We start from the raw sequence: 23,371 nt of genomic DNA on the forward strand, positions 1-23,371 counted from the left end.
AGCTGCTGCTGCACCATGGTCAGCTGCTGCTGCACCATGGTCAGCTGGTCCTAGTGGCATTAAAAGAAGAAGTGAAGTAACCCTGGAAAAGGACGTGCTACCTAAAGTCCTAATGGAAGTGATTCCCCTTCTAAACATTAACAACTTCCATACTCTCCCCTCCTCCCATCCCATCAATCATCACCAGATCTTCAATAAAGGTAAGTGTCAGTTTGTTTGTATTAAAATTAATATTACGTGTGGTAAGTTTTTTTTTTTTCATACTTTGTGGTGTCTTGCACAGATTAATTTGATTTCCATTATTTCTTATGGGGAAAATTAATTTGCCTTACGATAATTTTGGCATACGATGAGCTCTCAGGAACGGATTAATATCGTATGCCGGGGATCCACTGTATACTCCATGGGAAAATGGAGAAGAATTCTTTCTTCATAAGCTGTGAATGTTGTAAGAGGTGACTAAATGCTGGGTTCAAGGAGCTAGTTTCCCCTTCTCCTGTATACGTTATATTTAAAAAGAATAACTTAATTTTTCTTTTTAAATTTAGTAATTTAGGATGACCTAAAAAGAAAAATTTTAGTTTTTCTTTTTAGGTCACCCTGCCTTGGTGGGATATGGCTGGTTCGTTGAAAAAACAAATTACCATACACATTTTAAGTTTTATTGTACAATGTAATATGTAACTATAGGACTCGAGTTCTAGAGGTGGGAAGTACAATGTCTTCTCCTTAAAGTAGGGATATGGATGTTGCTGTGTGGAGGGCCATCTGAACTGTGACATCAGCACTCCTCTGACATGACAGTGACTGAATGAATGATGACGAATGTGCTTCCTTGCATATTTTTATTCATTTGAAATTATTCTGGTTATGATTTTTTTTATTTGTTAGTGCATGGGGTAGTAGTGTGTAAGTAAAGTTTGAAATAAAAATAGATGACAGTGAGAAGAAAAACAAAAGTGTGTATGAATAGTGGAATATCAGTAAGACATGAAACAAATAGAAAGAAGTACAGTGGAACCTCAAAAATCGAACGTATCACATATCGAACGTTTCGAAAATAGGACCATTTTTTCGGACAGACTGTGTCCCTATTATCGAATGCGCCCCTATTTTCGGAACGCCGGGTACGGGACCTGTCTGCCGCCCGCTCTGTCTGCGTCCCCACGCAGGCACCGTGAGCAGCCTAGCTTTGTTTATGCTTGAGTGAACACTAACCTGCGCTCTCATTCACGCATTTTACGATTATTTTGTTGTGTTTAGTGCTTGTGGGACTGTGAAATAAGCTGCCATGGACCCAAAGAAACTTGCTAGCAGTACCCCTGTGGTAAAGAAAGTGAGAAATGCCATAGATGTGAAGAAGGAAATAATACAGAAGTACGAGAGTGGTGTGAGACTTCTTGAGCTTGCCAGGATGTATGGGAAAAACAAGTCGACAATCGGTTCTATCCTGTCAAAGAAAGAACAAATCAAGGAAGCTGATGTTGCGAAAGGTGTTAATATAGGGAGTGGATGAGGTGCCTTCTTCAAAGATTAAGGAGATTTGTGCCAAGTGGAATGATGTCCAAATGTTTGTGCAGAAGTACCACCCTGAGCAAGCTGAAACAAGCCATCTTTGCAACAAGTTCAGTGACAGAACCATGTCCCATTTTAGGGAAATGTTAAAGAGGCACCAGAAACAGAGGACTGTGGACAGTTATCTTGTGAGACAGGGGTCCAGTGACTCTCAAGCTGGTCCTAGTGGCATTAAAAGACAGAGAAGGGAAGTAACCCCAGAGAGGGCTTTACCTGAAGTCCTCATGGAGGGGGATTCTTCTTCCAAACACTAACCCCAACTCCCTCTCTCCTCCTCCCTATCTTCCAGATGCCATCACCAATCTTCAATAAAGGTAAGTAAAAATGTTGTTTTATATGTATTACTATACATAATTAAAAACTATAGTATTTGTTGTATGTAAAACTGTAATTAATCTCTATAAAATGTATTTTTTGTGTGAATATTTTGGGGTTTCTGGAAGGGATTAATTGTATTTCCATTATTTCTTATGGGAAATATTGCTTCGAATTTCAGACTTTTCAAATTTAGAACTAGCTCCTGGAACGGATTAAGTTCGATTTTTGAGCTTCCACTGTAATGTAAAGTGATAAAAGATGTAGAAGAGGTAGGGTTGAGGCTTAGGAATGCACAGGGTTGGAAACTTAGCACACAAGACTTTTAATCTCCTGATGTTTAAGTGAAGATGCATCAATCATCCACATCATTAGCTACATAAATTCTACTCCAAACACTAATCCAAACACATTTCTAGCCTTGTATAGGTCTCAGTATGTGACCTTTCCTTGGTAATTTGCATAGATCATTATAAATGCCTCATACAATGTATGTTATGGAACCTGCTTATCCAGAATCCCATTAGCATTCATACTCGTGTACTTATTATCAAGACAGTACAGTGGTACCCCGAGTTTCGGACATAATTCGTTCCAGAAGGCTGTTCAAATGCCATTACTGAATTAATTTATTCCCATAAGGAATAATGTAAATTAAATTAGTCCATTTCAGACCCCCAAAAATACACTTACAAAAGCACATACAATAATATACTGTACTTACATAATTGTTCGAGTTGGGAGCTGTACGAAACTCTGGGTACTACTGTATTTCTACTGTTTCCCCTAACATTTATTTTAACTAAAACTGTCAGTACAGTTTTGTGCTTAGATTGGCCAAAATGTACTGCATAACCAGGGATTTTTCAAAATCTGTGAAATATGTGGACTAATTTTGTAATTGTGTAAATTGTGAAAAAACAAAAATCGTTTCTTTATGCCACCCATGGTTCAGTCACAAATGAAGGATCTGAGTTTGATCCCGGGACAGGTGGAGATGATGGCATATTTCCTTGCACATTTTACCCCTGTTCATTTAGCAGTACAGTGGTAGCTAGGTGTAAGCTAACTGTTGTGGGTGGCATCCTGGATGGAAGGGAAGGGACAGTGGATTTGGAGATGAGCTGAGGTACGATAACTGGTATTAGCCTGTAAATTTAATGGTGCAGAATGAAAAAGTTACATTTGAAAAGAAATTAATGTAGCAGTAAAAGCCTTAGTTATTAAGAACAACAGTGATGATGTACTATCCATCTTCACACTATGCTGGTTATGCATGCAAATTTGAACAGTTTCTGAGCTTGCTCAGGCACTGCTCTGCAAGGTGGGCTGTGTGCTTATTTTGGTTTAAATATATCTTTCATAGATTTATGTCATTGCTTATTTGTGGTTAAATATACGTTTTTTATAGGTTTATGTCACCTCACCTTAACTAAAGAAACAAGTGATTTTATAATTGTTGGGGATTTTAAGAAATTGACACTGAAAATTGCATAGGAGAAGATATGGTGTAAAATAAAGAAAGTTTGAGGTATAAAATTGAAAATCAGGATAACAATAGAGATGGCTCATTTATTTAGATACACTGTGGAATGTTAGCGTGACTTGAGTCCTGGAGGTGGAAAGTACAATGCCTGCACTTTAAAGGAGGGGTTTGGGATATTTACTGTTTGGAGTGATAGCTGAACTGTCATATCTGCACACCTCTGCATAGACAGTGACTGTGTGGATGATGGTGATTTTTTTTTTTTGGGGGGGGGGGTCACCCTGCCTTGGTGGGAGATGGCCAGTGTGCTAAGAAAAAAAAATGTAATAGTGATATGGAAACAAGTAATGCAAAAGTTTCTGGTAAAAATTTAGACTGAGGAATGAATTGCGAGTCTGGTTAAGAAATATATGTATACATGGGGCTTCAATAGGAAATGAAAGCTATTAAATTTTGCATTAATGATTTAAATAATGTATTAGGCTGTTACAGTATATAATTTCTTCTCTTCCAGAACTTCTACAAAAATGAGGTAAACCGGCAAGAAATGTACATCCGGTACATTTACAAGTTGCATGACCTACACGTCCCAGCAGGAAATTTCACCGAGGCAGCATTTACTCTTCAGCTTCATGCTAATCAGCTAGCTTGGACACAGAGGATGTTACATGCAGATCACTTATATCCAGCACAGACTGAAACTCAGAGAAAGGAGCTGATCTACATGAAAATAATTGATAATTTTGATAAGGGCAAGGTATGAAAATGATACAGTATTTGTTAAAAGGTGTTTTATATGGGATAGAAAAATTTTATACAGATGAACAAGGAGGCTTGAGAATGAGTAGGGGATGTGTAGATTGTGTTTACATTCAAGCATATAAGTGAACAATATTTAGATAAAGGTATGGAAGTTATCATTGCTTTTATAGATTTAGATAAGGCATATGATAGGATTGTAGGTAGTAGGTTGGTAGACAGCAACTGCCCAGGGAGGTATTACCATCCTGCCAAGTGAGTGTAAAATGGAAGCCTGTACTTGTTTTACATGATGGTAGGATTCCTGGTGTCTTTTCTCTGTCTCATAAACATGCAAGATTTCAGGTATGAATTTCTACTTCTACTTACACTTGGGTCACACTACACATACATGTACAAACATATATATATACACACCCCTCTGGGTTTTCTTCTGTTTTCTTACTAGTTTCTGTTCTTGTTTCCTCTTATCTCCATGGGGAAGGGAACAGAATTCATCCTCTGTAAGCCATGCGTGTCATAAGAGGCGACTAAAATGCTGGGAGCAAGGGGCTAGTAACCCCCTTCTCCTGTGTAAATTACTAAATTTAAAAAGAGAAACTTTTCTTTTTGGGCTACCCTGCCTTGGTGGGATACGGCCAGTTTGTTGAAAGAAGAAGATATGATAGGGTGGATAGGGAAGCACTTTGGCAGATGTTGCAAGTGTATGGAATAGGTAGTAGGTTACCAAATGCTGTAAGAGTTATGAGGATAGCGAGGCTCAGGTTAGGGTTTGTTTGAGAGAGGGAGCTTACTTCTCAGTAAAAATAAACCTTAGACTAGGATGTGTAATGTCACCATGGTTGTTTAACATATTTATAGATGGAGTTGTAAAATAAGTAAGTGCTAGGGTATTGGGGAGAGGGGTGGGTTTAAATTATGGGGAATCAATACAGAATGGGAGTTGACACAGTTACTGTTTTGCTGATGATACTGTGCTTTTGGGAGATTTTAAAGAGAGGTTGCAAAGGTTAGTGAACAAGTTGGGAGGGTGTGTAAAGAAAGTTGAAAGTAAACATAGATAAGAGGCTATTAAACGAGTTAGGTAATGAAAAATTGGATATCACATTGGAGGGAGGGAATATGGAAGAAGTGAATGTGTTCAGATATTTAGGAGTAGATGTGTCATTGGATGGATTTATGAAGGATGAGGTAAACCACAGAATTGAGGAAGGGAAAATGGTGGGTGGTGCATTGAGGTATCTGTTGAGACAAAGAACATTATCTATGTAGGCAAAGAGGGGAATGTATGAGTGTATAGTGGTACCAACACTTATGTGGGTGTGAAGCATGGGTTGTGATTGCTGCAGTGTGAAGGTGGCTGAGGGCAGTGTGTGGTGTAAATATTATGCAGAGAATTTATAATGTGGAAATTAGGAGGCAGTGTGGAGTTACTAAAGTATTATTTAGAGAATGAGGAAGGGTTGTTGAAGTGGTTTGGTCATTTAGAGAGGATGGAGCAAAATAGGATGACTTGGAGGCTGTATAAATCTGTAGTGGAGGGGAGGAGGGTTAGAGGTCATCCTAGATAAGATGGAAGGAGGGGGTAATGGAGGTTTTGTGAGCAAATGGCCAGGACGTGCAGTAGGCATGTATGTGCTTGTTAGATTGGAGTGAATGGAGGCGAATGAGCTGTTGGAGTGTGAGCGGGTTAATATTTTGTGAAGGGATTCAAGGAAACCAGTTAGCTGGACTCGAGTCCTGGAGGTGGGAAGTACATTGCCTACACTTTAAAGAAGGGGTTTTGGGATATTGGCTGTTTGGAGTAACATCTGAACTGTCGTATCTGAGCACCTCATCAAAGACAGTGATTGTATGTGAATGATGGGGAAAGTGTTTTTCTTTTTTGGGTCACTCTGCCTTGGTGGGAGACGGCTGATGTGTTGGAAAAAATTAACTTTAAATTCTCAGAAAATATTTATGTATATTTGTGTGTATGGAAAAAAACTTTTTGTTCTAGCATTGCCACAAAGAAATCCAACCTAACCTAGAATTTGAGGTAAATACTAGGTTAACTTAGTTTTTTCATTTGGTTACAAAAGTAGTTTTTTCTATATAGACCTGACATATAATTGTCTCCATTACATATTTATTGTTGAAGAATTTGCATACTAAAAAAATGGGTAGCTATAGTAAATCTTAAATAAAATGAAAAAACTTATTTTTTTAACAATTTATGCATAAAAACTATGTCTATTGCTATGCCCATTTTATGTACATCATAAATTATAAATTGTCACCTAGTTCTGCTGAGCAGCTGAAGTACGTAAATATTGATGCAGTTTTGATAGCAAGATACTGATTTCTGTAAAAAAGATGCTTTTGTATTGAATTTATCGAAAATCTAATGTGGTTGATAAATACAGCCTCTCCTCACTTAATGACAGAGTTCAGTTCCTAAGACGACATTGGTAAATGAATTCGTTGCTAAACAAGGAGCATGCTGTAATGGTAGTGGGTTTGTGTCAGCTATCTTTGATATTGTTTTAAAGTCACCTTTGCTCCATTTTTAGTATATTTTTAAATGTTTATACAGTAGTGTACTGTATATTGTAATAAACAGAACAGAGGAAATCAGCTCTGATATACATTATTTAGGTATGCACACTTGTCAGAGAGCCCATCGTAAGTCTGATTCGTTGGTAAATGAGTGTGTCACTAAGTGAGGAGAGGCTGTATGTCTGCAGTCATGCTTTATATACAAATATTTTCCTTTCAGTGTTGGGAGCAAGGTATACCACTTCTGGAGGAATTAGCTACACAGTATCGTACACGCTTGTTTGATTATCAGAAACTAAGTGAAGTGTTAAAGAGGCAGGCAACATTCTATGAGAAGATCTTGAGTGGTAAACGCTACGATAATGAGTACTTCCGAGTTGGCTTTTATGGCTTGGGACTTCCTTTGTTCGTTAGGGTAAGTACTTGTACAGTATTCACTAATAATATAAATATTTTGCTATTTCATAAAAAAAATGCAGAAAAGGTCTCAGAATTTTTTTCTGGTGTATACATTTGAATTCAGTAATCTGAATTTGTTGAGATTAGGTTTCCTTTAATTCTGAAATTCCATTAATAATGGAGATTGAGATTTCAGTCATGCCTCGATATTTGCCGCATCTTTATTTGCTATCTTGGTTTTTAATGGATGGGTTACCTTTGAAAAATTTTACTTTTTCCAGAGCACAGAATTGTCAGTGATAGCTCACTAACAGTAACTTCAGTAAAATTGTTATACAATGGCCATTTTTGTTCAGCTTGATTTGTGGCCCGAAAAAGAAAAACTTTCACCATCATTCACTCCATCACTGTCTTGCCAGAAAGGTGCTTTACACTACAGTTTTTAAACTGCAACATTAACACTCCTCCTTCAGAGTGCAGGCACTGTACTTCCCATCTCCAGGACTCAAGTCCGGCCTGCCGGTTTCCCTGAATCCCTTCATAAATGTCCAACAGCACGTCAAGTATTAAAAACCAATGCCTGCTGGAAGTCCAAGCCCCTCGCACACAAAACCTCCTTTACCCCCTCCCTCCAACCCTTCCTAGGCCGACCCCTACCCCGCCTTCCTTCCACTACAGACTGATACACTCTTGAAGTCATTCTGTTTCGCTCCATTCTCTCTACATGTCCGAACCACCTCAACAACCCTTCCTCAGTGTCCAGCCTTCAACATTCATCACCCACGCACACTCATATAAGAGCGTCTATACTCTCACAAGACTCCTAAGTGCACCACTCACTCTTTTTCCCTCATCAATTCTATGATTCACCTCATCTTTCATAGACCCATCCGCTGAACTCCCAAATATCTGAATACGTTCACCTCCTCCATACTCTCTCCCTCCAATCTGATATTCAATCTTTCATCACCTAATCTTTTTGTTATCCTCATAACCTTACTCTTTCCTGTATTCACCTTTAATTTTCTTCTTTTGCACACCCTACCAAATTCATCCACCAATCTCTGCAAAGAGCAGCTGTGACAACTCCCACCCTGTGTGTGATTCTTTATCTTTTAACTCCACGCCTCTTGCCAAGACCCTCGCATTTACTTCTCTTACAACCCCATCTATAAATATATTAAACAACCACGGTGACATCACACATCCTTGTCTAAGGCCTACTTTTACTGGGAAAAAATTTCCCTCTTTCCTACATACTCTAACTTGAGCCTCACTATCCCCGTAAAAACTCTTCACTGCTTTCAGTAACCTACCTCCTACACCATACACTTGCCTGTGGACATACTCTCTCAAGAATGTTAATATTATTAACCTTTGAGCAATATTTAGAGTTATGGCCTCTGAAACAAGATGTTTTCCTCCATGCCCATTTCCAATCTTTCTTTCTTCCTTTCAAACTGAAAATATCTCTACCTCTCCTTCAGAGTGTAGACACTACTTACCCCCTCCAGGAGTCAAGTCTGGCTAACCAGTTTCCCGGAATCTCTTCATAAATGTTACTTTGCTCACACACCAGCACCATGTCAAATCATAAAAACCACATCCACTATAACACTCACACAAGCCTGTTGGATGTCCAAAGTCCTAGCACTCAAAACCTCCTTTATGCCCCTTCCATAAGACGACTCCTACCCTTCCTTTCCTCCACCCCAGATTTATATGCTCTCCTAGTCATCCTGTTTTTCTCTGTCAACAGCCCTTCTGCAACCTCCTGAATAATACTTTTGGTAATGCCACACCCTCTCTTAATCTCCAATTTATAAATTCTTTGCATAATATTTACACCACACATTGCCCTCAAACATGACAATTCTACTGTCTCCAGCCTCCTCCTCACTGCAGCATTCAAAACCCATGCTTTACTCCATACAACAGTGTTGATAACACTATACTCTAATACATTCCCTTTTTACCTCCATAGATCAAACTTATTGTCTTCACAGAAGCCTCGATGCACCACCCACCTTTTTTCCCCTGTACTCAGTTCTGTGGTTCACATAATTTCTAATAGAACCATCTTCTGACAAATCCCGTCCCAAATAATTGAACACATTTACAATGTTTGCACTTTCAGGGAGGGGTTTGGGATATTAGCAGTTTGGAGGGACATCTAAACTTTCATATCTGAGCGCCTATGCAAAGACAGTGATTATGTGTGAGTGATGGTGAAAATGTTGAAAGATAAATGCTTTTCCTTTCTTTTTGGGTTGCCCTGCTTCGGTGGGAAATGGCCGATGTGTTAAAAAAAAAAAAATACATTCTCCATACTCTCTCCCTGGATTCCATCTTATATCCAATCTCTCATTACCTATATTTTTTGATAATCTCATCATCTTGCTCTTTCTTATGTTTATTTTTAATTTCCTTCTTCAACATATTTTTTTTTTTTTTTTTTTAACAAGTCGGCCATCTCCCACCAAGGCAGGGTGACCCAAAAAGAAAGAAAATCCCCCCAAAAAAATATTTTCATCATCATTCAACGCTTTCACCTCACTCACACATAATCACTGTTTTTGCAGAGGTGCCCAGAATACAACAGTTTAGAAGTATATATACATACAAAAATACACAATATATCCCTCCAAACTGCCAATAAAAGAGAAAAAGGTAGCTTATGAGAGGTTTTTACAAAGCAGAAGTGTTATAAGAAGAGCAGAGTATATGGAGAGTAAAAGAAAGGTAAAGAGAATGGTGAGAGAGTGCAAAAGGAGAGCAGATGATAGAGTGGGAGAGGCACCGTCAAGAAATTTTAATGAAAATAAAAAATTTTGAAGCGAGTTAAACAAATTAAGAAAGCCTAGGGAACGTATGGATTTGTCAGTTAAAAACAGAGTAGGGGAGTTAGTAGATGGGAAGATGGAGGTATTAGGTAGATGGCGAGAATATTTTGAGGAACTTTTTAATGTTGAGGAAGAGAGGCAGTAATTTCATGCACTGGTCAGGGAGGTATACCATCTTTTAGGAGTGAAGAAGAGCAGAATGTAAGTGTGGGGGAGGTACGTGAGGCATTATGTAGAATGAAAGGGGGTAAAGCAGCTGGAACTGATGGGATCATGACAGAAATGTTAAAAGCAGGGGGGGATATAGTGTTGGAGTGGTTGGTACTTTTGTTTAATAAATGTATGAAAGAGGGGAAGGTACCTAGGGATTGGCGGAGAGCATGTATAGTCCCTTTATATAAAGGGAAAGGGGACAAAAGAGACTGTAAAAATTATAGAGGAATAAGTTTACTGAGTATACCAGGAAAAGTGTACGGTAGGGTTATAATTGAAAGAATTAGAGGTAAGACAGAATGTAGGATTGCAGATGAGCAAGGAGGTTTCAGAGTGGGTAGGGGATGTGTAGATCAAGTGTTTACATTGAAGCATATATGTGAACAGTATTTAGATAAAGGTAGGGAAGTTTTTATTGCATTTATGGATTTAGAAAAGGCATATGATAGAGTGGATAGAGGAGCCATGTGGCAGATGTTGCAAGTATATGGAATAGATGGTAAGTTATTAAATGCTGTAAAGAGTTTTTATGAGGATAGTGAGGCTCAGGTTAGGGTGTGTAGAAGAGAGGGAGACTACTTCCCGGTAAAAGTAGGTCTTAGACAGGGATGTGTAATGTCACCATGGTTGTTTAATATATTTATAGATAGGGTTGTAAAGGAAGTAAATGCTAGGGTGTTCGGGAGAGGGGTGGGATTAAATTATGGGGAATCAAATTCAAAATGGGAATTGACACAGTTACTTTTTGCTGATGATACTGTGCTTATGGGAGATTCTAAAGAAAAATTGCAAAGGTTAGTGGATGAGTTTGAGAATGTGTGTAAAGGTAGAAAGTTGAAAGGGAACATAGAAAAGAGTAAGGTGATGAGGGTATCAAATCATTTAGATAAAGAAAAATTGGATATCAAATTGGGGAGGAGGAGTATGGAAGAAGTGAATGTTTTCAGATACTTGGGAGTTGACGTGTCGGCGGATGGATTTATGAAGGATGAGGTTAATCATAGAATTGATGAGGGAAAAAAGGCGAGTGGTGCATTGAGGTATATGTGGAGTCAAAAAACGTTATCTATGGAGGCAAAGAAGGGAATGTATTAAAGTATAGTAGTACCAACACTCTTATATGGGTGTGAAGCTTGGGTGGTAAATGCAGCAGCGACGAGACGGTTGGAGGCAGTGGAGATGTCCTGTTTAAGGGCAATGTGTGGTGTAAATATTATGCAGAAAATTCGGAGTGTGTAAATTAGGAAAAGGTATTAGTCAGAGGGCAGAAGAGGGGTTGTTGAGGTGGTTTGGTCATTTAGAGAGAATGGATCAAAGTAGAATGACATGGAAAACATATAAATCTATAGGGGAAGGAAGGAGGGGTAGGGGTCATCCTCAAAAGGGTTTGAGAGAGGGGGTAAAGGAGGTTTTGTGGGCAAGGGGCTTGGACTTCCAGCAAGCGTGCGTGAGCGTGTTAGATAGGAGTGAATGGAGACAAATGGTACTTGGGACCTGACGATCTGTTGGAGTGTGAGCAGGGTAATATTTAGTGAAGGGATTCAAGGAAACTGGTTATTTTCATATAGTCGGACTTGAGTCCTGGAAATGGGAAGTACAATGCCTGCACTTAAAAGGAGGGGTTTGGGATATTGGCAGTTTGGAGGGATATGTTGTGTATCTTTATATGTGTATGCTTCTGAACTGTTGTATTCTGAGCACCTCTGCAAAAACAGTGATAATGTGTGAGTGTGGTGAAAGTGTTGAATGATGATGAAAGTATTTTCTTTTTGGGGATTTTCATTCTTTTTTGGGTCACCCTGCCTCGGTGGGAGACGGCCGACTTGTTGAAAAAAAAAAAAACTGCCAATATTCCAAACCCCTCCTTTAGAGGGCAGGCATTGTACTTTCCATTTTCAGGACTCAAGTCTGGTTATATAAAATAACCGGTTTCCCTGAATCCCTTCACACTTCAACTGCTCGTCAGGTCCCAAACACCATTCGTCTCCATTCACTCCTATCTAACACGCTCTCGCACTCTTGCTGGAAGTCCAAGCCCCTCGCCCACAAAACCTCCTTTACCCCTCCCTCCAACCTTTTCGAGGACGACCCCTACCCAACCTTCCTTCCCCTACAGATTTATAAGCTCTCCAAATTTGTTCAACAACCTTTGAAACTTCTCTTTAGAATCTCCGAAAAGAACCATGCCTTAAGTAAAAACACAACTCCAACTCGTTTCCTGATTCATTATCTTTCACTCCCTCACCTCTCTGTAACACCCTGGTGTTCACTTTTACAACATTATATATATGTTGAGCATCCAGTGACATCACAAATTCCCTAACCTGAGTGTCACTATCCGTGTAAAAGCTCTTTCCATACATTTGCAACCTTAGCCAAATTGCTCCCCCATCCACCCCATCAGCCTTTTCTAAATTCATAAATGCAATGAAAATCTCCTTATCTTTAAGTATTGTTCATTTATGTGCTTTAGTGTAAGCACTTGGTCTACACAATCCTACCCTACTTAAAACAACCTTGTTTTTCTGCAGTCCTAATGTGTGTCTTATGTATAATTCTTTTAGTAATTGCACAATCATGCATCTTACATAGTACATGCTGCTGCCTTCCTTCCCTATAATTCTTAGTCTCTCTTTTATCCCCTTTTCCTTTATACAGTACCTAATTACATTTGCCTGTTTCATGTATATATTGAACAAATACACAAACCATTTCTAAACTACATTTCCACCTTCTTTTAATATTTCTGTCTTAATCTCATCTATTCTAGCTGCTTTACCCCCCTTTCATTCTACCCCACTGCCTTATGCACCCCCCACACTCACATCTGGCTCCTCCTCATTCCTAAAAGGTGTTAAACCACCCTGTAATCCTTCAGTCTGAGTGGTTGGGAAGTGGTATGATCTTGGTGAGTAAGTGATGGAAGCAGGCTCTATACAAAGTTTTAAGAGTAGGTATGATAAGCCCACAAGGTTACAAGGGAGTAAATTTGGAGAGTGGCAGGTTAAGAGGCGGGCCATGATTTGAGAATTTACCCCTAAATCCACAAATAAGCGAGTCCTTGCCTTCCCAGTGTCTTTTGCATTAAGTAGGGAAAGAAAAGGGAAGCAGATAGCTTTTATAATTTTATAAAGTGTACATTTATTTGGTGTCGTGTTCAGAGGATAGAACATTCACCAGACATTTTACCATGTACTTACAGATTCCACTGAAATGGATAATGGAGTATCATCATTAATTATTTTTTATTTATTTGTAAATAAAGTAATGTATGTCACACTTATGCTGTTTTTACCAGTACACTATTCATCAGCAACTTCTGCCTGTAATAGTACAGATAATATATCCACTCACACTTAAGACTATCTTTTCTAATGTCACAACAGTGTGATGAGAAGAAAATTTAAGTCAAACTACAAGCTATAGGCTTTTTCCTGATGCCCTAACATTAAACCTTTCCCCTTAATCTCCATAATGTCATCATCATTATCATGAGCTGCTTCCTCTTCATTATCTTCCATATTTTCTTTTGTCATGTGGCTTAAACAACTGTCATATCCTCTGCATTTATACAACACAGAGCAGGAAAGATGAGCAGCTCAATTCTTCAACTTGTCGGTTTTCTAAACCATTCATCACATCTGTCAAACTGATAAATTAGACACATGTGCAACTCTTGGGTATCTTTATTGAGGAAACGTTTCGCCACACAGTGGCTTCATCAGTCCATACAAAAGAGAATCTTGAAGAACAGGAGGAGAATGAGGTAATCAGTCCCTCAACCTTGAGTCGATGTGGTCAGTCCATCAATCTTGAATAGAATGATGGACTGACCACATCGACTCAAGGTTGAGGGACTGATTACCTCATTCTCCTCCTGTTCTTCAAGATTCTCCTTTGTATGGACTGATGAAGCCACTGTGTGGCGAAACGTTTCCTCAATAAAGATACCCAAGAGTTGCACATGTGTCTAATTTATCAACATGTCGGTTCTCTGAACCATTCATCTACACATCTGTCAAACACTGCAACATCATGGGATCTTGGTACAAAGACTTCAATATTGGAGATGGTCACGTGGGGATGATTTTCCAAATTGGTCAACTTGACATGGAATGACCCAGCTATTATTCATGAATTAACAGTCTTCACAACAGCTTGCTGTGGTCAAAAGTGTGAATCCAAAGAAACAGTGTCAGACATCCACTACAAGATGAAAAGATGCATGTCTTTTGCCAAAAGTTAGAATTATCTCCAACTGCTGAGGCTTTCCATTAAAACAAGAGGCATACATATGGAGAGGACTGCTCTGGATAGTGGTAATGCTATGCCCCTCAGAGTGGAGGCAGGTGAAAATTTCACCAACCCGCAGCACACCACGATCAACAGTGTTCAGATTATTGCTATTACAGATCTTGAAGAATGAAAGTTGTGTAAATAGACATGCCTATACAACTTTTGGAGCTGATTTAAAAAATCAGTCATAAAACTTACCTGCTTTTACTTTTTTCACAGTATGAAGCCAAATTAGGCAAAAAAATTCTGTCATGTAAAATTGAATCTTGAATTCAGCTGCCTATATCTCAAAAAAAAAAAAAAATAAATTGTTTTAGTATGACATTATTATAGTCAGCTACTCAAGTGGACATTGTCACAATTCAAAATTGTCAGACTCCAAACATTTTTAGTTACTGTGCTAATGGTACCTAAAAATGCCCTCACAGACCTAATGGTGAATTTAGACAATTTTGAAGACCAATAGCAAAAAAGCAGCACAACCAATTTTCTCAAAACCTTCATTAGAAAGAGCAGATGCTAAACAACAAGATATGTATTTTCCGGATAGGCATTTTGCCCTTGAAGGGAGAAAACAGGCCTGAAAATAAGGTGATTTTTGGCTTGCTCAATGCTGTAATGAAAACCAGGCATTTTTCAGTTGCTCCTGTTATAGAGCAACAACAGCTAGAACCTTGTGTGTAGGTGTCATACAATTTTTGGTTGCGATTTCAGAAATTGTTTTTGAATTGATAGGGACCCATTTTTATTTTGTAAATTAAGCTTAAATTTGTGAAAAAGGTGTGTTTTTGGCATGATATTCTCCATTTTTGCCCTGGCCTTATGCCTGATGTTGAGCAGTTGATCAGTTTAACCCCTTAGCTGAACAAACATAGATCTACATTGTTACTGCTAGCGCTCCAAACATAGATCAATGTTTAATTTTTCCTGCCTCCAAATTTGGCATGATTGGCTTTAGATGGAAATAAATGGTATAAAATACCAACACAATGGAAATATAAACACAAATGCAGTATAATGTGATCCTTTATTGACAATGTTTCACCCACACAGTGGGCTTTTTCAAGTCACACACGGATCTGTGTGTGACTTGATCCGTGTGTGACTTGAGAAAGCCCACTGTGTGGGTGAAACGTTGTCAATAAAGGATCACATTATACTGCATTTGTGTTTATATTTCCATTGGCTTTAGATGCTTGGTTAGTGTAGAATGAGTCTTAACACTAGGTGTGTGCAGTATTAAGAAAATCTGGGACCACTTAGTACCTTGTGGGAGCACCAGTTCAATTGAGCGCCAGCTAGAACAAACAGCATGGTAAACACCAGGGATTCACTGATGTCATGTCCTATTAATACTCCCCTTTTAAGAGGAAAGTGATGTTAACTTTCAGATGGATGTGGCCACAAGTGGTCGAGGAGATATCAAATACCTTGATAATAACACATGTGCAACATTTATGTGACATACTTTCAATTTTGATACCACTGGTTGTGTCATCTTCCCAGAATGTCCTATAAACTATGCCCTAAATAAAGAGAAACAATTCTGGAACATGTAATACGTATTTCGTTGGCTAGCTGGCAGCTGGGTGGGTGGGTGGCTGATTGATTTTGGCTGTCTCTATCTCTGTCTGTATCTATCTGTCTGTCTCTGTCTCACAGATACAATTATACATAGTGTAAATTACCTAGGATACCCCAAAAAAAAAAATCCAGACAAAGTCTGGTATAAGGCATAATGAGCATTTTCACTTGTTCCGAAATCAGACGTGATGACTCTGCATCTTGTGTAATACCTATTGGTTCATGAGCAGTTCTCTCTCTGAGACAGAAAGAAAGATAAGCAGATAGACAGACAGGAAGACAGACACACAGGCAATCAGAAAGACAGATAAGCAGAGACAGATCTAGACACAGACATATTTGTGTGTAACAGTGAAAACAAAGCCAAGCCAGTGTCACTCCACTGCTGCACTGTCAGCAGTGGAGTGACACTCATCTCCCAACATGCTTCAGGGGGTTTCATATATACTCCAGCATGTCTGAAACATTGCTGGGCCCCATAAATACTTTGTATATATTCCTAGACAATAGTATGTGACCAAGGCAGATGAAAATGTTCACATGTCAATGTGTTTGTGACTATTTGAGTACTATTTCAGTACGTAATATTAGTTTCAGAACAAAGATTGACTATGAAATCACAAGAACTACTACAAATTGTAATTGTCAAAACATAAATTTATTTTTGTTTTTTCAACAAGTTGGCAGTCTCCCGCCTAGGCAGGGTGACCCAGAAAGAAAGAAAGATCCTCAAAATGAAAATACTTTCATCATCATTCAACACTTTCACCTCACTCATACATAATCATAAAAATTATATAAATAAAAAAAAAGTGGAAAAAAGGTGTATTGGACTCCGTATTGCCGTCACGTGAGAATCCAGCACCAACCTCACGGTCTTATATCTTGGTAAGTACCGACCTAAAAAATTTTTATGCTATTACGTGTAGAAAAATGCCTCTTTTTTTTTTTTTTTTTTTTTGATTGCTGGTTGAGAGAACATAGATCTACATTTGGACAATTAAGGGCTCTTCTTAATAGTGTGATTTGCCTTTGAAAATTGATTACAGCAGTATCTCTCCTGCTGTTCATATAGTGTTAGAAAAAAAGCTTCGTGTTGCAAACAGATTCTTGATTCTTCATTGAACTTCCTCATTGAAGCTTGCTTAACAGTTCTTGGTCTTCAACTTCAAAATTCTTGAAAAACTTGAAGCCTATTTTCTTTGCATAGAATTTCATAGAATGTCACTTCATTGAATTGTCAGCTAGTCCAACAGCACATGGATCTAGTTGCCCTGGGTTTGCTTCACTTTCAGACCTGATAAGCACTGCAGATTCCATTTTTTCTGTCCACAAAAAATTAAATTCTTTTCACTCAATCAGTTGAAATAAGCATCAAACAAAATTTGAGCATAAATATTACAGTAGAAAAAACAGCAATATGTATTGATTTTTTTTTTTTTCAACATTTCGGCTGTCTCTCACCATCATTCAGCACTTTCACCGTCTATTGAAATATTTTATTCAAATACAGTGAAACCTTGGTTTTCGAATTTAATTTGCTCCAGATGTTGATTTGACAACCAAAATCGACTACAACCAAAGCAGTTTTTCCCATAAATAATAATGTAAATAGAATTAAGCTGTTCCATACCCCAAATGACAATACTATAATAATATTTTCATTATGTACTAACTACTACATACAGCAATGTATAAAATTATACAGCACAGGGAAACTATAAAAGTGAATTCTAAATGAAAATTTAACTGAACTACTGTGTAATAAATGAAAATTTAACTGCCACTTACTTGTCAGAGGAGAGCTAATGATGTTTCTCTTCTTCTTCTCTTTTTGCCACTAACACCTTGTTCTGGCTCACTGGTTTTTTGTCTCAAAAAACCTGTCCAGTGAGGTTTGTTTCAGGCACTGTTTTAACAGTTGTCTAAATTGAGACATTACACTGTCTTTGTATGTGTTAGCGAGATGGCCTCTGCTTTGTCCGGATAGTATTTCTCAGCAAACTCCTGCACTTCACCCCATTTAGCACACATTTCCTTGACAAGTGCAATGAGCATATCATCCCTGTTACACCCTTTTGTTCATTTTGTTCATTTTCTTCTTATTATCACAATGGTATACTATTACATGTTATTTTTGCTATTTCACTTAATATTATATTCAGGAGTAATTCCATTAGTAGCTAAAATGGATTTACTCGACTTTATAATATTATCTGGTCGTATTACTTAGCTTTGTATTTAGGTAGGTCATTTAATTAGTGTCAACTGCTGGTGACCTGGCCAAGCACCAGTAGGTGTTTTGAGCTGCTCGACCCCTGCTCCGACCGAGGCAAAGTGGGCTGGTAAAGCCTCACAGAGTTCAGTTCTTACCTTCCTCACCTCTTGTGAGGGAAGCTCCCTGATTCCTGGATTTAAACTTCTGGTCCCACATGAGGTTCCCTAGTGACCCTCCAGTACCTCGGACGGTATCTGACAGAAACGTCTCGGACGAAGTGTGTTGCTGTTTTGGAGACGCTGGTGATTGTCCCTAGCTCTGCTAGGAGTGAATTTAAGCAGTATTGGTTCAAAGAGGACGGTGAAAAAGCCATGGGAGACAGACTCGCCTCAAAATTCCTTTAAGTGTAAAATATTCCTAATCTCACTTAGTATATTATGAAAGTTGAATAAGAGTGAATTATTATTGAAGTGTTACGTCTTCGGTCTCATTTGGATTGAGTTAAGTAAAGTGTTATTATGTGAAGAGAAGGTGTTATGATACTAGAGCCGTTCAGTACTATAATCGAGATAATACTGTGTATTATCTTTTAAGTGAACTTAAGTGTAAATTTCATGAGTACTCTGTTTTATGGTGCGACCTTTTTAAAGTTAATATAAAACCCTTCTATGGTTTATTAAGAAACTTAATAAAAAACCGGAAAGAAACATTGTGATTGTTTACTACCGAACCCTTGAATGATTTCATCTAGAACAGGATATTCAGTCCTGTTTATTTGTTGCAAGAAAGGGCTAAACAGGCTTAAGTAGTGGCCCTGTACACAACAAAGTGGGGGCCCATCCGCGAGTTGCTCTCTGATCCAAGGTGCTGGAGGAAATATCAGCCCTAGGAAGTAAGTGCCAATTCCATGAAAGTGAGCTGCTGTTCGGGTACCCATAAAATTAACTATGGAGGCTCAAATGCAACAGTTAATATGTGAGTTAACCTTGGAGGATTTGAAGTCTTTAAAACTTCAGAAGTGCTGGCAAATTGCCGTACGCCTAGGAGTGAAGTACAACAAATATTACACCGCCGAGACCACTCGATCTATTTTGAGAAACATGCTGTTTCCGGAACAAGGGGAGGTGGATGACATTGACGATACTGATGAGGCAAGTCTAATATCTCAATTTGAACACTTGGACCGACCGCTTGGAGCACAAGGACTTGATCTTGGTGGCCTTCCAACTCCCCTACCCTCTAGTGATGTGGCTGAGCCAGAATCAAAGGGAGCTGCTGGTGAGTGGACATCTCTGGGAGAGGTGCCTGAAATTGGGGCGTCTAATCACCCAGTTTCTGACCCTGGTTCACAAGAAGCACCCAGCGCAGGTGCTCGACCCAAGGAAAGATGGGAAAACTTGTATCATCCAACTCCTCCACTACCGATTGGGCCCATATCACAGAGCCAGTTCGAAAGAATGGAGTGCCTTATTACTTTACAAGTGGCTCAAATAGAAGCCCAAAGGAAGCTGAATGCAGAAGAGTTCGAGAGGGACTCCATACTCTACAAACGTCAGCGGCAAAGGGAAGGAGTTGTGAGGCCCGAGGCCCCCAGAAATATTTTCGACATTCATAAAGCAGCATCTTTGGTGCCCAAGTTTTGCGAGTCTGATCTGGACACGTACTTCGATACGTTCGAAAATCAGGCTCGAGCTATGCAGTGGCCCCAAAAATTCTGGGCTGTCTTGTTGCATACGACGCTGACTGGTAAAGCTCGAGAATGTACCGCGGCTTTGCCTTACGAAAAGTACATACAATATGACTCCGTCAAAAGGTCATACTGGAGACCTATGATCTACTCCCTTTGAGCTACCAGCAAGCCTTCCGTACTCTGCAAAGGTTAAAGGTTACCAGGGCAAACTTGGGTGGACTTCGCCAGGCAGAAGAAGGTAGCTTTCGAGAGGTGGCAAAGAGCCTCACAAAGCAACACCGTAGGCAGCTTAACCCAATTAATACTACAAGAGGACTTCTATAATTCTATATCTGGGGATTTGCGGAAGTTCCTGATCGACCGTCCAACACCTGATGTGATGGAGACCGCTGCACTGGCCGATCGCTATGAGATCTCCAGCCAGCTGATCCGTGATAGAACATCCAGAGAGGAAGCAGTAAAATTGGGCCAGAAGGTTCGACCAGTTAAGTCAAGAACAGAACCTCGCCAAAAGTTTCCTTCAGAAGCAGTGACCTCTCAAACCCTGGATAAGCCATGTAATGGTGACCGGTTTCAACTACGACAGAACCGGGAGGTGTATAAAGCCAGGAAGAGCTTGTCCTGTTCATATTGCCAAAAGGGAGGTCATGTGAGAAACCAATGTTATCAGCTGGAAAGGGACAGGAAATATAAGTATCAAGAAGGTGCTCCTGTGCAGATGGTGTCTTCAGTAGCCCACACGCAGAGATGTTTACAGGCGGATCTAGAGCCGGCAGGACCGAAGACTGCTTCACTGAGATGACCTGAGACGAGGGCCATCTCAGGGCAAGAAATTGAAAAGGCAATGAGCCCATATTTTTCAAAAGGAAAAGCTGGTATTGACGAGGGTCAAGTGGTGCCGGTTAAAACCTATAGGGATACGGGGAGTTACTTGACATTGTTAAAAAAGGGAATCCTCTCTTTGTCTGACCGCACTTATACGAAGATAGATGCACTTCTGGAGGCTTATGGAGGAGCCGTTTCTAGAGTTCCCCTCCATAGGATATACCTAGACCTGGGTTGCTATAAAGGATATGCGACTGTCGGTATATCAGATGAAGTATTTCCTATTAAGTCTGCTGACCTACTGATAGGAAATGACCTAAGCTGCGAAGGAATCAAGAAAGAACCTCTGGTGATAGAAAATACCTCGGGAGAGGATTACGTGATTGAGGCTCATAGGAAGGACCTATCATTATTTCCGCTGGGAGTTGTCACTAGGTCCATGGCAACGACCAGGTTACCTCCTGAATCAACAGAGGAAGAAGAGGACAAAGCTGATCTGGGTTTGAACCTATTGTTTAGTGCGACCCACTGGCCCGAGGATGCGACGTCTGTGTCTGCAGGGCTAGACTCAACTTTAGATTCTTTAGGTGCTAAAAAGTTTAGACCTGAAGATCTAATCCAAGCACAGATGGAAGACCCCTCGTTGGAGAAAGTAAGAAAGCTGTTGATAATGGAAGAAGAGGCCGAGAAACTAGAGGACTGTGTTTATTCTAGTAGCGGTATACTTATGAAGAAATCCACCAGAAGACATTCTCTAGGGGCACCTTTGGCCAAGGCCAAGCATGTATTAATCCTGCCTAGGATTTATCGTGAGCTTGCATTGAAGGTCGCCCGTAATAGTCCAATGGGAGGACATCTGAGATTAAGGAAAACAATGGTAAAGTTGTCAAAATACTTTTTTTGGCCTAGAATGCGGGAAACCGTGGTGGAACATCTTCGCAGTTGCCGGGTCTGTCAGACCATCGGTAAACGTGCTCATACCCCGCCTCCAGCTCCCCTCTGTCCTATCACCTCAGATGGCGAGCCTTTTTCCCATTTAATCATCGATTGCGTAGGTCCACTCCCCAGGACCAAGGCGGGGAATCAGTACCTATTCACTATAATGGATTCTGCCACCCGTTACCCCGAGGCCATCCCCATGAGGAAAATAAATGCTCGCGCAATAGTCCGCGCTTTAATAAAGTTTTTCTCACAGGTAGGGCTGCCTCGTGAGATCCAGTCTGATCAAGGATCAAACTTCACTTCAAAAATCTTCAAGGAGGCCATGTCACGCCTTGGTGTAAGATCTATCCTCGCTACGAGCTATAGGCCCCAGTCCCAAGGAGCATTGGAACGGTTTCATGAAACATTGAAGGTGATGATGCGTTCCTACTGTGAACAATTCAGTAAAGACTGGGACGAGGGCATTCCTTTCCTTCTCCTGGCCGTAAGGGAAAGCGAGCAGGAAAGTCTAGGGTATAGCCCTTTTGAGTTGATACATAGTTATACGGTACGTGGACCCCTCGCAGTATTGAAAGATGTATGGACCGGAAGACGTACTCCGTCAGTTCAGGTATGCCCGGCTTTGATGCAGGAACACCTCACTTTCACGAGGAACCTAGCCGCGGAGAACTTGAAGAAAGCCCAGGCTAAAATGAAACTACGACATGATGAACATGCGACCTCTCACTCTTTCAACATCGGAGATAAAGTATTGGCTCAAAAATTCATGCCCGGACATGCACTGAAACCAAGATATGAAGGACCTTTGGAAGTCATTAAAAAACTGAGTGAAGTGAATTACCTGGTTTGTACCCCAGGGAAAAAGAAATCAGACCATACATACCATGTTAACCAATTGAAGAAATATTATGGAGGGTTAGCCCCGACCGCTGCCATTCTTCTAGAGTCCCAGCAAGAAGCACAGGATTTGGAGGACTGCTCCAAAGGAATAGAAGTCCGTCTTAGAAACACTCAAGTTCTACGATCCCTGGACGATTTTTTAAAAGGTCTGGCCTGTGACCGAGCCAAAGAAGTGAAAAATGTGATTTTGAAGTACCCATCATTGTTTGGCGATATACCTAAGCGTTGCACGTTGGGGACACACGACGTGGATGTCCAAGGAGCTGCACCCATCAAGCAGTCCCCTTATCGCTTAAGCCCTATTAAACACCAAGCTCTAAAGGAGGAAATCGACTTTTTGCTGACCCATGGACTAATTGAACGAAGCAAAAGCCCATGGGCCTCACCTTGTGTGTTAGTCCCAAAGTCAGATGGAACCTATCGTATGTGTACGGATTATAGAAAGGTGAATTCCGTCACAGTTCCTGATGGTTACCCTTTGCCTAGGGTAGATGATTTAATCGATATGGTTGCCGGAGCCAAGTATGTGAGCCGGCTGGACTTACTGCGAGGCTACTATCAAGTGCCCCTGACGGACCGAGCTCAGGACATATCAGCGTTTACAGTGCATGGAGGCTTGTTCAACTACTTGGTTACCCCATTTGGGTTGTGCAACGCAGCATCCACGTTCCAGCGACTTATGAATGACCTTACTTATAACCTTGAGGGGGTTGAAGCCTACCTCGACGACCTAGTAGTCTTTAGTGATGAGTGGAGTTCACATTTAGTCCGTCTCGAGGCTCTTTTTA

The 23,371-nt window shown here is 40.0% G+C and overlaps 1 protein-coding gene across 4 annotated transcripts in view; it reads left to right on the forward strand.

Annotated features, from left to right (window-relative positions):
* spg (dedicator of cytokinesis spg) overlaps nucleotides 1-23,371 on the forward strand; it is a 312,850-nt gene that overhangs the window by 177,987 nt on the left and 111,492 nt on the right. For all 4 annotated transcript variants that reach the window (XM_070102877.1, XM_070102878.1, XM_070102879.1 and 1 more), the window contains 2 exons: nucleotides 3,891-4,133; nucleotides 6,894-7,088. In XM_070102877.1, the coding sequence (XP_069958978.1) occupies nucleotides 3,891-4,133; nucleotides 6,894-7,088 (438 nt within the window). The remainder of the gene's footprint in view (nucleotides 1-3,890; nucleotides 4,134-6,893; nucleotides 7,089-23,371) is intronic.

The sequence above is a fragment of the Cherax quadricarinatus genome, chromosome 83, assembly GCF_038502225.1.
Source record: "Cherax quadricarinatus isolate ZL_2023a chromosome 83, ASM3850222v1, whole genome shotgun sequence".
NCBI lineage: Eukaryota > Metazoa > Arthropoda > Malacostraca > Decapoda > Parastacidae > Cherax > Cherax quadricarinatus.